This window comes from Pseudorasbora parva, chromosome 23 (assembly GCF_024679245.1).
Source record: "Pseudorasbora parva isolate DD20220531a chromosome 23, ASM2467924v1, whole genome shotgun sequence".
In the NCBI taxonomy this organism is placed as follows: domain Eukaryota; kingdom Metazoa; phylum Chordata; class Actinopteri; order Cypriniformes; family Gobionidae; genus Pseudorasbora; species Pseudorasbora parva.
This window is the reverse complement of record NC_090194.1, coordinates 11796380-11812183: the sequence shown is the minus strand read 5'-3', so window position 1 is coordinate 11812183 and position 15804 is coordinate 11796380. Positions and strand designations below refer to the sequence as shown.

Sequence of the window (15804 nt, the reverse complement as noted above, 5' to 3'; positions counted from 1 at the left end):
TTGTTTTATTTAAAGTCTAGGCTCCTTATTTAAACTCTATCTCCTAATTAACATGGACAGCTATAATCTAATTTGCATTGGCTCAGGCTGGGGTCATAGGCCAGAAATTTGAATGTAATTACATAATTGCCCCTAGTGTTCAGTGACAGAGATATGGACAAACTACAAGCAAGCAAAAATGTGCTTTGAAAATGGTCAAAAAAAGCAAGCCAGATGGGGGAAATCACTGGGTTTGGTGTAGATTACATTCTTATGAAACCTATTTTCCTGCAAACTCTAATATTCCATTAGTGCAATTTATATATGTACAGATCTATAAGTTGTCAGTAAGAAGTGTCTTATCCCCACCAATTATACATTTATTTGATCAGAAATACATACTGTAAACCCCAACACTTATAATAATTATTTTGAATAGACCCAATTCAAATTAAACAATTAAATTGCAATATTAATATTAATTAACAATATTAAAACAATATTAATTATTAGTTTTATGAACTTGTTTCTTTTCATTTAGACTAACTTAATTTGAACCAAAACTGGGCTGGGATTTCTATTTCCCAGCATGTTTTGCCATGACACTCAAAATGCACAGTAAATGCCAAAATAATTTTTTATATTATGTTTAAGATTAATGTTATTATACTTAAGATTAATGTTAAGTGGGAGATTTAGTAGTGTTTAATGTTTGGTTATGCTAGTTTAGAATAATTTATACCAAAGCATTGTGTAACCAATTAGCAAGGTGGCATTTATTGAAGTTAAAAGTAGCTTAGTCATTTATTTCAAAATAAGAGAAATTAAAATGTATAATTACAAAATAAAAATCTGTAAGTTCTGCTTACTTAAACTTTTCATTTCTTAACTTTAAAAAAATTAGAAAATCCATTTTTTGAGTTTTGCCAATTTATTCGGGTTTATAGTTCAGTAAAACAGTAATATTGTTAAATATTATTACAATTTCAAAAGGTTAATCATGTAATTTATTCCTATATGTAATTTTATTCCTTGCATAACTGAATTCCGTGTCACATGATCCTTCAGATATCAGTCTAAAAGTCTTTACTTTTACATCCTTATTGAATAAAAGTATTATTATTTTTTATCTCACTGACCCCAAGCTTAAAACCGTAATGTATTTGATGTACGTGGTACATATACATATACATATACAGATATGCATATTTACTGTTCTGTTTTATTATTATATTATATTATATTAATTATATTATATTATTTTATATTATATGTATTATATTATATTATATTAATTATATTATATTATATTATATTATATTATATTATATTATATTATATTATATTATATTATATTATATCATATTATATTATATTATATTATATTATATTATATTATATTATATTATATTATATTATATTATATTAGGCAAAAGTAATGTTTAAAGTACTGCACACTGTTCTTTTGCCAGCTAATATTCAAAAGTGCAGTTCTGAAAATGCCATACTTTTCCCATAAAAAGGAACAAATATTCTTAATTATCCAATCATTTTGAATAATTATAACAGCCATTATTTATCCATTAGCACAAAGCAATTATTGCGCTTTGAAATAATTATCTAAATGTTTCTTATTAATGTATTCATTAGTGTTCCTCCAGCTAAAATGTACTTCAGCAAATACGAATACCAAATATTTTGTTTGTTATCTGCATTAACAAATGAAAAGAATTGTTTAGGTTCACCATGACATGCACCAGGGGTTAGAATACGTTTTCAGCTAAACTAGTATCCTTGCTTAAGGGCTCTGTTCTCTCCACCTGATGTTCGGCCTCACAAATCCTGTAGGTTTCATAAATCTCGGTCAACAGGAAACTTTAGTGCAGACGGAGATGTGAATTGCAAAGCACAACAAGTCCTGTGTTTCTAAATCTGGAGCAGACGTCCCAAGCATCCTAGTTGGCAGTGGTAGTTGGTGATTTTCTGAATGCCACAACATGCCTGTCTGTGCGATGGATCAAGCTGAATATTGCCACGCTGCGAGGGCTTTGACTCAGCAAGAGGGAGTGATAGAGGCGAAGGGGTTATGCTCCAACAGAGCACTGAGTCGTTTTAGCACTGCGATGAGGGAGCCTCCTGCTTGCTTTGGCAAACCCTCAAACGTCTCACGGTCTCCGGGCTTGCCGTGACTTCAGCTTCTGTATCTCTCTTACGCTCTTGAAAATAAAGATCCTTTATTGGCATCTATAGTTCCATAAAGAACCTTTAACATCCATGGAACCTTTCCATTCTTTATAAGGTGAAAAGGTTCTTCGGACTATTAACTCTTTCCCCGCCAAACACGGAATTATCTGTTATTTGTGAGAAAACGCTTCAGGGCCAAACACCGAATTTTTGGATGTTTGGATGTCTCGTTCTGGGATGATCATCTTAATAATATCTGTAGTGTGTGTTGCCACAAAAATGTGTGCATGTTTGAGATTTGAGAGAAAAAGATTTGATAATCAGTTAGGATTTAAAAGCTCCTCTAGTCTGAGCCTATAGCTTAAAGTCCTCATGAAATCAAAATTGACCCTATTTACTTTGTTAGCAAATATAACAGGTCTTGGGGTGAGCAATGAATCCGTGCAAATTAATGCACAGAAAATTGTTTGTCGCGGTAATCTTTAATCAAAATCTGAAAAGTTACTTCCGGTCTGGAAAAGTTTGAAAATGCTTAAAGGCCCACTGAAATCACCAGTGAAGTTTTTTAGCTATTTAGTATGACTGTGTTAGCCTTAAAGTTATGAATAAGCTGGTATGTTCCAAAACAATTACAAAATTTGCATTTAGGAGATATAAGCATTCAAAACTTACAGTCTCTCACTTCCGTTAAAACAAATTACAGCTTTTGATGACATCGCAGACTTCACCTTCTCATCAAATCTTCTGTCCAATCAAAAGGTCTCTAGGATCTAAAGCCTGCCCCCTATGCTGCTGAAGTTGCGGCTGAATTCATTCAGTTGGTCACACATTACTAATTTCTACATGGTGAAAGGCACATAGCACACTATATATACACCAACGTCTCTGGTCTAAATTTAGACTACAGACTCGAGCGCAGCGCGGATCATATGCGCGAGTTGCCGCAAACAACAAACATATAACCCATTTGAATTCTGCACAGAATGCTGCATTTCAAAGCGATATGGAGGAGATTATGATGATAAACAGTTAGAGGAAACTAGTTTTACCAAACAGAAAGGCAAGTTTAGGACCCACTTTATATTAGGTGGCCTTTAGGGCTGTCCTCGACTAAGGATTTAGACAATCGAATCAGAATTGTCGAATCTCTCTATGGTCGACTGATAGACGAATCACCTGTGTGTGTGAATGGGTTGGGAGGAGCACGACACTGTCAGCAGGAGGGTAAAACTATTTTTATTTTCCTTTACACACTGCACACAGCAACAACTTTTAATGAAGCGACCAAAACTGCCAGCCAACTGACAGACGAACTGACAATGGCTTTCTTATTTAGGTTTAAATAGCCTAAAAGGTAATGTGGTGGATAAATATTCATAAACCGTTTTCTCATAACATGTTAAAGCCGCAATCGAAATACAGAACGTCACACAAATATATAAAAGAACATTTTGATAAATAAACCTAAAAAAATACCTGCCTAGAGAGGAAAAGAACACTGAGTGCGTTTACATGCACGTTCTGAAGCTGATTGTGCCTAAAGCGGGTGAAGACGTACGCGAAGCTCAGCCCCGCGCGCCTCAGGATCTCACTCACACGACACCTGACGCGCACATTATATACACGCAAGCTCAATTTTGAATTGACTGACAAATGAGCTGCACGAAAGCGCTCTGTGGTGCGGCAGGATTTTAAACAACTTCCCGAGTGGCCGCAGACAGGCGCTGAATGCTGCCGCCGGTGTGTGTACACTCATTGAAAGTGTTCTAATTTTAAAGGCGCGGTGCAAAGCTCAGCGCCATTAAAGGGGTTGCACACCGATACTCAGCTCAGCTCAGCGCCGCGACACGTCTTTAAAATATTGAGCACCCCCATATTGCCAAAATGGTATGATCCTCGTTTCATAACACCCGCGAAGATTCGACCGTGAGATCGGTGGTCGAATCAGGCTCCGCATATCGATGCATCGAATCTTCGACTATTCGGGGTCACCCCTAGTGGCCTTAAAGGGTTAGTTCACCCAAAAATGAAATTGATGTCATTAATGACTTACCCTAATGTTGTTCCACACCTGTAAGACCTCTGTTCATCATCGGAACACAGTTTAAGATATTTTATATTTTTGTCCCAGAGCATATGCAGACAATGCCCACTTTACTGTCCATGTCCAGAAAGGGAATAAAACCATCATCAAAGTAGTCCATATGTGACATCAGTTGGTTGATTAGAATCTCTTGAAGCATCGAAAATACATTTTGGTCCAAAAATATCAAAAACTATGATTTTATTCACCATTGTCTTCTCTTCCGCGTTCCTCCAAAAAGATTCAAACGGTGTGAATCGATCAATGATTCGGGTCGCCAATGTCACGTGATTTCAGCAGTTCGGATCGCGTCAAACATGCTGAAATCACGTGACATTGGCGACCCGAAGCATTGATTGATTCACTGATTCATTAACCGTTTGAATCTTTTTGGAGAAACACGGAAGAGAGGACAATGCTGAATAAATTCATAGTTTTTGATATTTTTGGACCAAAATGTATTTTCGATGCTTCAAGAGATTCTAATCAACCAACTGATGTCACATATGGACTACTTTGATGATGGTTTTATTCCCTTTCTGGACATGGACAGTAAAGTGGGCATTGTCTGCATATGCTCTGGGACAAAAATATAAAATATCTTAAACTGTGTTCTGATGATGAACAGAGGTCTTACAGGTGTGGAACGACATTAGGGTGAGTCATTAATGACATCAATTTCATTTTTGGGTGAACTAACCCTTTAACTATTATCTACTAACATTTAAATTAATCGTTTGGTACAATGCACTTATTGTGTACATGCATGTTTTTACGTTGCACTTTTTTTTTACTTTGCACAAATTTTTAAAAATGACCTACATGTAATTACATCTGTAAATAATTTCTGTAGTTACATTTATAATTACACTGTTGACCCTTCCCTTACATCTAACCCTACTCTTAAATCTACCCATACCACCACACCTGTCCCTAACTTTACCCCTATCCCAACTCAATATCAGCAAACGTATTTTTCAATACAATATGAAAAAATAAAAAATAAAATAAAAACATGTAAGTACATAGTAGTTTAAATGTCTCTTATGTTCACCAAGGCTGTATTTATTTGGTCATAAATTTTGCTAAACAGTAATATTGTTTAATATTACAGTTTAAAATGACTGTTTTCTTTTCTTTTTTTAATGTAATATATTCCTGTGATGGCAAAGTAATTTTCAGCAGCCATCATTACTCCAGTCTTCAATGTCACATGATCCTTGATTCAAGTAAGAAATGTTTCTTTAGCGTATATATTTTTGAAGGATCATGTGACACTGAAGAGTTAAGTAACGATGCTTTGACATCACAGGAATAAATTACATTTTATAATACTGTAATTTTGACTGTTAATCAAATAAATGCAGTCTTGGGGAGTATAAGAGACTTCTCACGAAAAAAAGAACCCCAAAAAAACATCTAAACAATCGTAATATTGCTACACTTTTGACCGGTAGAGAATGTTGTGCCCATGCTTTCTGTTTCTCTTTTCTACACTTTTTTTCTACATCCTAACACAGTGTGACCAAGATTCAACCGGTTTTGTTTTGTTTTATGTAGGCCTGTCTCTTTAGAAACAGAAAATCCATTCCATTCAAACAGAATGGCAGAAAGATGAACCTTTGATGGGGCCGCACTTAGTTTGGGTGATTATTGAGCGTGCTCGTTGGGCCAATTGTGTAGCGTCGGTGGATTTGATGGAGTTCTGTCAAGGTGCAATCATCGCGGCATTGGAAGCTCAATGAAATGGCTGTAGTGGATTGAAGAGCAAAGTCGCAAGAAAAAAAGAAAGAAAAAAAAACACTGTAATGAGGGCTAGTGCTGTCCAAAGTAGGACACAAAACTGGGTCCAACCATTTTCAAGTGCTGGAACGACATCAATAGAGAAATTCTCAAAGAACAGAATCGTTTGTTTGGGAACTAAGGACGTTTATATAAGTACGAGTTGCGTATAAACTTTTGGAAAGTTTTCGCTAATTGTTGACACCCTGTATGAACACCTTCATATATGCTAACATGTCTGTTGCATCACTCATTATCCTCCGCTTCCTCTAACGTGACGGATGGAATTTGGCACATTTGCATGGCATTAACTTTCCGCAGTACCTAATCTGTTTGTACACAGCTTCTGATGAAAGAAAGCTGTGTGATTTTTATTTTTTCCCCTTACCTCAGCAGGCAGTAAGCAGGCCCAGCAGTCCACAATGCCTCATTGAAATGCCAGACTTGAGAGGGGCAGTTGCTTTAAAAGGCTCTCTGATTACTCGCATCAATAGGACCCTATTTGTTGTGGCTCCCGCAGCAACTGCCAAAGCAGATGGGTTATAATTCAGGCCGATTTGCACTGCTTAAATCCTATAATGATTCCCCAACGCTCCCAAAGGCAAACGCTAACTGCCATCTCACAAGTCTGAACGCTCCCGTGATGGACTGACTGTAAAGAGCGCAAGTACACGTTAACTTTCTGTGCAGTCTGGCTAATTGTCAGTTCCGCACATCGACGCCACACTATCTACGCTACAGTTCTCCCCTGTGCCTGATAAAAAAACAAATCACCTATGACACAACATTTGGAGCAACTCGAAGTCATTTGTTTACAGGGTTGTACCATGACCGTTTTGATGCACTATATTTTAAACAACAAATGTCATTTTAAGGTACTGTTCACCCAAAATGAATTCGTTTTGAACAATCTGTGCACTCTCTAACAACTAATATTGCCCACAACCCCATTGCACGTAGGACAAGGATTCAATTAGATCTACAAACATGAATACATTTTTTTAAACTACAAACATAGTAGGAGTTTGAGTAATTGATTAACAGTATCTAAACTGTCAAAAAACATTATTTATTCACTCTCGTGCCATTCCAAACCTGTATGAATTTCTTTCTTCTGCTGAACACAAGCTATTTAAAAAAAAAAAAATCCATACAGCGAAAGTCAATGGGTCCAACTATTCTTTTGGAGCCCATTAACTTTCATTGTACGGGCAAAACAATAAAATGAAAACAAAAAACACTTCAAAATATTATCGTTTGTGTTTTACAGCAGGTCTATTTCAGTATTGTTTAATAGATTTTATTAATAATTTAAATGAGTGTTTTTTGTTTCTTTGTTTTTTTATTAATTTGACATTTTATTAGTTTTGTGTGTGTGTGTGTGGGGGGGGGGGCAGTTTTTGTTTTAGCTAGTTTTTATTTCCAGTTAGTAACTTTAATGCTTCAACTTAAGCTTAAACTTTCTTTTACAATGATGATAAGGAAATGAAGACCAAATGTTCATTTTTGGGTGAGCTGTGCCTTTAAAGCTGAAGTGTATCACCAAACGGATAGTCCCGCCCAAAACTCACCCCACAGGTGGAGCCATTCTTTGGGGCTTATCAGGATGTTTAAACCAAGCAGCAACCTCCCCCAGTTTCTGTTGAAGCCAATACGGAAGTAACTTAAACTGCAATTCTTCGACTGGCCTTTGACTAGGGACAGGCCCCAGAAGGGGGCTGAATTTCATTGAGCTCCATTTTCAAATGCCCAACTTTACAGCAGAAATTAAAGCAGAAATGCATGATTAAGGGCGTGGCCACTTTGATTGACAGGTGGATAGCCATTTATCCTCTGTCTGTTAGTCATTGTGTCAACTCAGCGCCGCCCACGTCCCGCCTCTGTACCAAATTTCTGTTATCTGGGCATACTTTGTGATGACGCTTTGCCAAGATGGCAACAGCCAGCTCGTCTCTACTTTACTCTTCAAAACTACTCTTCAGAATCCTATCGGTGACGTCACGGACACTACGTCCATATTTTTTTTTACAGTCTATGGTTTAAACAAACAGTGCCACCTTTCACAGAAATCAGCCTGAGAAAATGGCTAAAAGCGTAAGGCTGTCTTTTTATGGGATGGAATAGAGAAGTACTTTAATCAAAAACTTACCTTCATTGAGACCCATATGGATACTCCAGTAGCTCTGCAGACATTGTAGCTCCCTCTTCATACCCCTCTTGCAGCGGCAATCATACAGGGGGCTGTCCTGCAGCACCTCAAGGGCGGCCTGACACTCCCTGTTGGCCAGCATGGTAGTCCTGTCACGACCCACCAGGCACTGGCGCATGATGCGAAAGCGTGAGCTGCACTGTGAGTTTTGGTTGCACACCTCACTGGCCCTCAGGCAGTCCATGGGGGCTCTCCAGCCATGAGTTCCCAGTCCTGACAAGGCAGAATGGCTGGCCATGGAAAGTACCACCTCATCTGTGGGAAGGGCATGGGCTGTTATTAGGCAAGGGCATTATTAGACTGAGAAAAATAAGATTTTCATTTATTAATTTGAAAAGAACAAAACCAATAATATTTATTCAGTTGGGAAATTATTTTGTGATTTTATAGAGTCCCAATTGAGACCTAAGCCTTCGTTCACCAGTGGAAAGCATTAAACCCTAACTAAAGCAACTCCTGTCTTTGGGTTAATGAACTGCTCCAGTTGGCCCTAAATTAAATTGGGTTACTTGGCATTACTTGATATAACAGCTTTAATTTACGTTAAAGTCATGTCAAACCCAATCCTACTTTGAAAAGAAAAAAAATGTGCCATGTGCTGCTATTAAGTCATGTGATGTGGGTGTGTGTGTGAAAAAAAATAGCTTCCTCCCAATTTGCATACTGTCCATTCTAAATAGTATTCATAATTAGAATTAGTGTGTCCCGTCTCTGGAATCAATTGCCCCTGGACATCCGCCTTGCACCTTTCATTACTACTTTTAAAGCAAAATGGAAATCTTTTGTCCCCTAGCATTTTAATAGTATTATATTTCTCTGACTGTTTGTTTGGTTTATTTATTTATTGTTTTTCACTTTGTTTTTATTTTTTATTTTTTTAATCTATCTTCATCGTTTTTAGTCTGTATTTTTTCTTTGCTCTGTACAGCATTTTGGATAGATTTGCTATGTTTAAATGTGCTATATAAATACAATGTACTTACTTACTTACTTACAAAAAACGTTATAAAATACCCAGACTGTCTCGTTTTTCTAACGGCTGAATTGCCCATAACATGTTGGACAAGTATTCAATTAGAACTTAGAAAGAAAGAAAAAACTACAAACATGGCAATAATACTTTGAGTGATTGATTATCAGTATCTAACCTGACAAAAATATATTTATTCAATGTTGTCCACATTACATGTTGTTGTACACTGTAATGTAATGTAGTCTAATGTGTACACATGTTGTACACATTAGATGTTGTCCACATCTGCAACAGCCTTGTGAACTTTTATGTTTGATATGTTTTTTAACTGACAAGATGATTGACAGGGCAGTTTAAACGGTGACAGGCTGCACGTAACTAATGCAGCGTTTTAGAAGAGGTTGGATGTGGGAATATGCCAAAATTAACGTCCCACTTCAGACCCTTAAGACACTTAATTGAGTTCCAGGCAATCAGACGTAACGTTCACATGTTGACCACATGATGTTGCCACTACACAACAAGAGAATGTCATGTTTTTGTCAGTTATGGCACAAACAACATAAAATCTCTAAAGAATATCAAAAACTAAGGTATTGCATAAGATGAATGTCTTATGTAAAAGTTTTTTTAACGTTTATGCTCATTGGAATCAGGTCTTGCCGACATCTTGGAAGTGACGTCAAATGATGTCTCGCTAAGATTGGGGTTAAAAGATTAATCGAGTGCCGTTCCAAACGTTATTTCCAAAAACACAGTTAGAAAAAAACAAATTCTAAGCTGTCTGGAACACAGCATAAGTTACATATCTGTCCATTAAAGACGCACTTATGACGGAGTACTGGTAGTATGTCCCAAAACTTGCCTAGTCTTCTACTACACACTTAAAAGTGTGTACTTTTTCTTAACAAAAACAGAACATACTTTTAGGACATAGTATAAGTAGGCAAACTGTGATGCAGCCAATTAGTTTGATCGGTCCTATAGAGACAGATTGCATTTAGGACACACCCACACCGGGGTAATTTCCAACGCTCTCCATTGACGGTTGCCTTGTCATTTATTATAACAAAAAAAAATGAACAATGTCTAAAAGCTGATATGTGACAATGTGTACAGCAAACAAGCTAAAAAACACAGAACTTAGTTTTTATAAGCTCTGGACCCCCAAAAAATGAGTGTTTAAGGAGACAAAGTGGATACAGGCAATAAGACGTGAAGCTTCAGCAGGAATCTTTTAGATCCTGACACTCAATATGCCTGTGTGTGCGGTAAAAATGTTGTCACTATTTAAGTCAGTTTTATATATTTCCTGTCACAATTACGTTATCCTCCAGTGGGTGTAGTTCTCAGTGTAATATAACACTGTCGCGCTCTGTCTCAATTGCGTATATCCACTTGTGTGTCATTAAATGCTTGTTTTTTGGGTCAACAGCTTATAAGAACTTCTGGGTTTAAGGTTCTGGGGGTTTTTTTGGCTTGTTTTCTGTAGGGTGAATTCAGGGTGAGTGGGACTCTTTTTTGCCATTGAGATTGAGAAAACGTTTTTTTGCAATAAGTCAGAAATGACAAGGAGGCCGCTTTACGCAATAGAAAGTGAATGGAGAGAATTGGTTTGTTTATCCCCCTGGTGGGCATGGTTTTCAGATTGACATGTCACTCTGTCTCTATAGACCTAAAGCCCCTTTCACAATGCCAGCGCGACTTGATCTCATTCATTTCAATGGAGCGCTGGCGACAGTCTCGCGTCGCTTGACACGCGACAAAAGTTCAGAAATTTCAACTTTAAACCCCGTTCACAACGCCAGCGACACGCAGCAACAAAGCGACATGATCCAAATTCATTTCAATGAAGCGCTGGCGACTTCCGGCGACACGAGCGACAGTGACCGTTGGCGACAGAATGTGGGCGTGTCAAGCGACGCGAGACACGCGACAAAAGTTCAGAAATTTCAACTTTATGTAAACGAGAAGCGATTTTCGCGAGCGACAACCAATAGGAGGGAAGTCAGTGGAGTGCATGTGATCCGTCTACTTTACTGCTACTGGTGTCTGGAGGAGTTGTTGATATTAGCTTTTAGCAAGTCCCCTGTTCTTTACGATATGTCTCTGCGTAGCCTACATACAGAGACACATTTTAAAAAATGATGCATGGAAAAACGTGTCTGGGATTGTGGGGATATAAAGTAAGTTTTGACTAAACTGCATGCAATATGGTCTACCTATTACAGTACAGTGTGTATGTATTCTAATAACTTGCTCTGTTCTGCAAAACACTAGTAATAAAAACGGTACTATTTAATGACGTTTATATGCAACCCGTAGTGGGAACGCCCACTAGCGACATGAATCTCTGGCGCTGGCGACATGCAGTGACAAAATCGCTGGGGGCTTTATGCAAACGAGAAGCGATTTTCGCGAGCGACAACCAATAGGAGTGAAGTCAGTGGAGTGCACGTGATCCGTCTGCTTTACTGCTACTGGTGTCTGGAGGAGTTGTTGATATTAGCTTTTAGCAAGTCCCCTGTTCTTTACGATATGTCGTGTAGCCTACATACAGAGACACATTCAAAAAAAATGATGCATGGAAAAACGTGTCTGGGATTGTGGGGATATAAGTTTTCACTAAACTGCATGCACAGTACAGTGTGTATGTATTCTAATAACTTGCTCTGTTCTGCAAAACACTAGTAATAAAAACGGTACTATTTAATGACGTTACATACAACCCGTAGTGGGAACGCCCACTAGCGACGTGAATTTCTGCCGCTGGCGACATGCAGTGACAAAATCGCTGGCGGTGAACGGGGCTTTATGTAGCCACACCCCTTTCCACAGCTTCCCTCATTGTGTTATGTTTTGCGGTTTGTATTTTCACAGCATGATGGTAAGATCTTGCGAAATTATTAATGCACCGTTTTAAAATCTTCCCAGTCTGCCGAAATTTGTTATGACACAGTAAAATCATTATGATACCTTTCATAACGCTAGAGTAGAAATATAGGCCTACCAAACTACTGCAAAAACGGAAGTTCAAAGACAAAAATCTAAAGATGGCTGCTTCTCTGGTGCATGTGGTAAAAGAAGAAAACATTTAAATAAAACGTAATATATATATATATATATATATATATATATATATACATATATATATATATATATATATACATATACATATATATATATATATATATATATATATATATATATATATATATATATATATATATATATATATATATATATATACACACACAACCAAAAGAAAAAAGTCTATGTAAAAAATCCTAGATGTAGGCTATTAAAGTTATTTAGTGTTCTCTGCGCCTTCCCGTGTTTTCAGTACCATGGACAGCTCATCTTTAGCACACAACCCCTGCTTTTTCCTCAAACGCATCATCTAATTAGTACGTGAAAACGTTGTTGTTGTTTTTTGTTTGTTTGTTTGTTTGTTTTGTTTTTTTATCACGGGTTATAGGAGACAAACGCACATATAATAGATGATAGTAATGTACTAGGATAATTTACAACCTCTGGGCATCGCACATGCTAGGCCTAAATTAGCTATACTGTAATGTATTCTAGTGTGATGTGTAATATGACGAAGTCTGACAAAGCATACCTTTATGTAGGCTTACTTCAAGCATGAGTAAGTAATTACAACTATGAATAATGTGGCATCTGTTGAGGTGCGCCTTGCACGCGTGTCTTGGTACTCTCCAACGCATTGTTTTAAATGCTGGTTAAAGATAATTAATGTTTAATAAATTAAGAATAGCCATGTTGGCTGATCCAAAGCAAACCAACGTTTATTTCGCACAGCTGTTAGTGAATAAAGTTCACATGAATATTCTAGAAACACGCGAAGCAAGAATCGTATTTAATTAAATTCAGAAGCGTTTATGTTTCAGCGCCTCGAAAAAAATAATAATAACTTTTCGGTTTGGCAGCATATCCACGCTATTTTCGTGTTGAGGAGAACAAGTTTCGACTTCAGCACCTTTGGACCTGACAGCTCACGTCCTAAAGTTAACGAGCAATCTACTGCTAGTTGGGAAACGATTCTGCATCACAAAATCAGCATTGCATTGAAACCCAGCCTCTGTAATATTACACAGTTCGTTTAATCTCGATCTCTCATTTGACTGAGTTATGTTCGTGCCTATATGAGACTTTAGGAGTATAACATCTACTATGAAAGAAGAGCTCATTCTGTATACTGCCTCTTCGACCATCAAATGTCTACTTTACTAAGGCAGTTTCAACATATTCTCCCAATATGATAAAGGATTGTCTGCGTGGGTTTTCATCAATCGTTCATTTTCTCGGGTTATTACTTTCCTGTCTCTTGTGTCATTTATGAAACATTAGATTTATTACTTACCCAGTACAAACAGGACGCTGAGAATATTAAGGAAAATCATGATAGCTCCCATTCGAACTGTATTATGATCCCAGATTCCGTTGATGTTCGCAGACAAATCCAATGGTTATTTAACGGACGTCTTTTACAAACCTCAGGTTCATTTCCAACAGGCAGTCTGGTTAAAAAAGCGTCAGAATTAGTTTAAACCTTACAATTCCAGCACTTGGATATTTCCTTTTGGGACTTTTGAGAAGTAAGTGAGTAAAAAAAAGAAGAAGAAGCGAATTGACGTTTATCTTATGAAACTGTCCAATATATCCTCTCCACAAGAGCGTCGAAGCATTCCTCTAATTTGAGACGAAAAGTATCACGAGCCAGCGTTTTAGTCCGCGTTTCCAAATGTGAATAGCTAACACTTGCGTTTGATAAGCTTTAAAAACTTTTATTCAAGAGACGTTATGTTACAAACGATAAAACTTGGAAAGCCAAATAAGCCGGTTTTGTCTGTCATATTACCGGTCATTCCTGTATCGTAAAATCGCATGTTTTAAGCTCGTTCAAACTGAAGTTGGCTGTTTGGCGTGAACTAAAAAATCTCTCCGGACTCCTGTGAGAAGCAATAAATCTTCCTCTCTGGATAACCTCGACTAAGCTGGACAACCTTGACTTTCATCAGAAAATCCTTATGTGTCCACCAGCGTGCCTGTGGTTTCAGAACTGCCTTAGTTTTTCCGAGCCGGTGATAGTGAAGAAAACAAACAGGAAAAGGGCACTTCCAGTTCTACTTATCTTCTGTTTTCTGTGGCGTATGGAAACGCTTTCTCCCACGAAACTGAAGTTACATGTCCGACCCTCGGGGCTCTATCGCTCTTCACGTCAGAGCGGACGCAATGAAAACAGATCACCGCATGAATCTGACCGCTGCGCACTGGCTGAGTGCACAAGGGCATCGACGTACCACAGCACACTCATGTCTGAGACGACCTTGTACTATTCAAATATGACTTGTTGGCACTCTTGTTGGGATTTTTCTTTTCTCCACCATCATTGGAGCTTACTTACCTTACATTTACAATTGACATACATACATACCATTTTTAAATAAGCACTATATTATTATATTAACATATTGGATGTTCTGCTAATTATATTCCATTGTGTGTAATGTGTGCTAAAGTATTTAATGACAATGTAGACAGGGGCTAGTTGTCATTGTTACATATGCAAATTGTTGGATGATCAAAATGTGTTTTCTCGAGCAGTGGTTATATATGGTGGGTTTACACATTAAAACAACAATATCACCATATTTTGACAATAAAATCTGACATGTAGGATAAGTGATTGTGGCACTTATCATACATGTCAGATTCAAGCAAGTTATCACATTTTAAGACAGGGTGTAACAATGTAATTAAATAATATTTAAATATTAATTTATAAATATGACAACAATTATTTTTTAATGCAATTTTGCTGTCTTAAAGGGATAGTTCACTTTGAAATTAAATTTTGATATGTTTTAGCCTCATGGGCATCCGAGATGTAGGAGTATTTGTTTCCCCAGTAGTTCTTGTCTGTGCCTCACATAATGCAGGTCTAAGGTCACCACCTCAAAGAGCATACACAGAGAAGTCCGAATTAAACAATCCCTCATCGTAAGTACACACTGATGGCCTAAGACACGAAACGAGCGGTTTGTGTGAGAAAGCGAACAGTATTTATATCGTTTTTACCTACTTACGATGGGGGATTGTTTAATTTGGACTGTGTTCTCTGTGTATGCTCTTTGAGGTGGTGACCATAGACCTGCATTATGTGAGGCACAGACAAGACCGGTTTGACCTAAAATGATCAAAATTGAAACTACTGGGGAAATAAATACTCCTACATCTTGGATGCCCATGAGGTAAGCTAAAACATATCAAAATTTGATTTCAAAGTGAACTATCCCTTTAAGATGTCTTTCTTATTTCATAATTGTTTAAATTATATGTTGCTAAAAACCTTATAATACACCTTATAATGGGAGGTTTATATAATGACAAACAACCTCTATATCATGCAATATTTGATATACGAAAACAGACAATCAACTAAAAGAAACGTAGAGCTTAAATACAAACAAACCAAATATGAATGTAACCATATACAAGGTTGAAGAAACCAAATACACTACAAAATCAATACAAAACTCAAATACATTTTGAATACAAATACAAATACAT

The 15804-nt window shown here is 37.2% G+C and overlaps 1 protein-coding gene across 2 annotated transcripts in view; it reads right to left on the bottom strand.

The window, feature by feature from the left end:
• The window catches only part of gfra2b (GDNF family receptor alpha 2b), a 67108-nt gene extending 52529 nt beyond the window's left edge, over positions 1–14579 (bottom strand). The window contains exons 1-2 of one of the 2 annotated variants that reach the window (XM_067433346.1): positions 13595–14579; positions 8178–8492 (exon numbers count right to left, since the gene is read on the bottom strand). In XM_067433346.1, coding sequence (XP_067289447.1) covers positions 8178–8492; positions 13595–13646 — 367 coding nt within the window. In that variant the 5' untranslated portion in view covers positions 13647–14579. The remainder of the gene's footprint in view (positions 1–8177; positions 8493–13594) is intronic. The other variant, XM_067433345.1, reaches the window with a different exon arrangement.
• Between the last annotated feature and the right edge of the window lie 1225 nt (positions 14580–15804).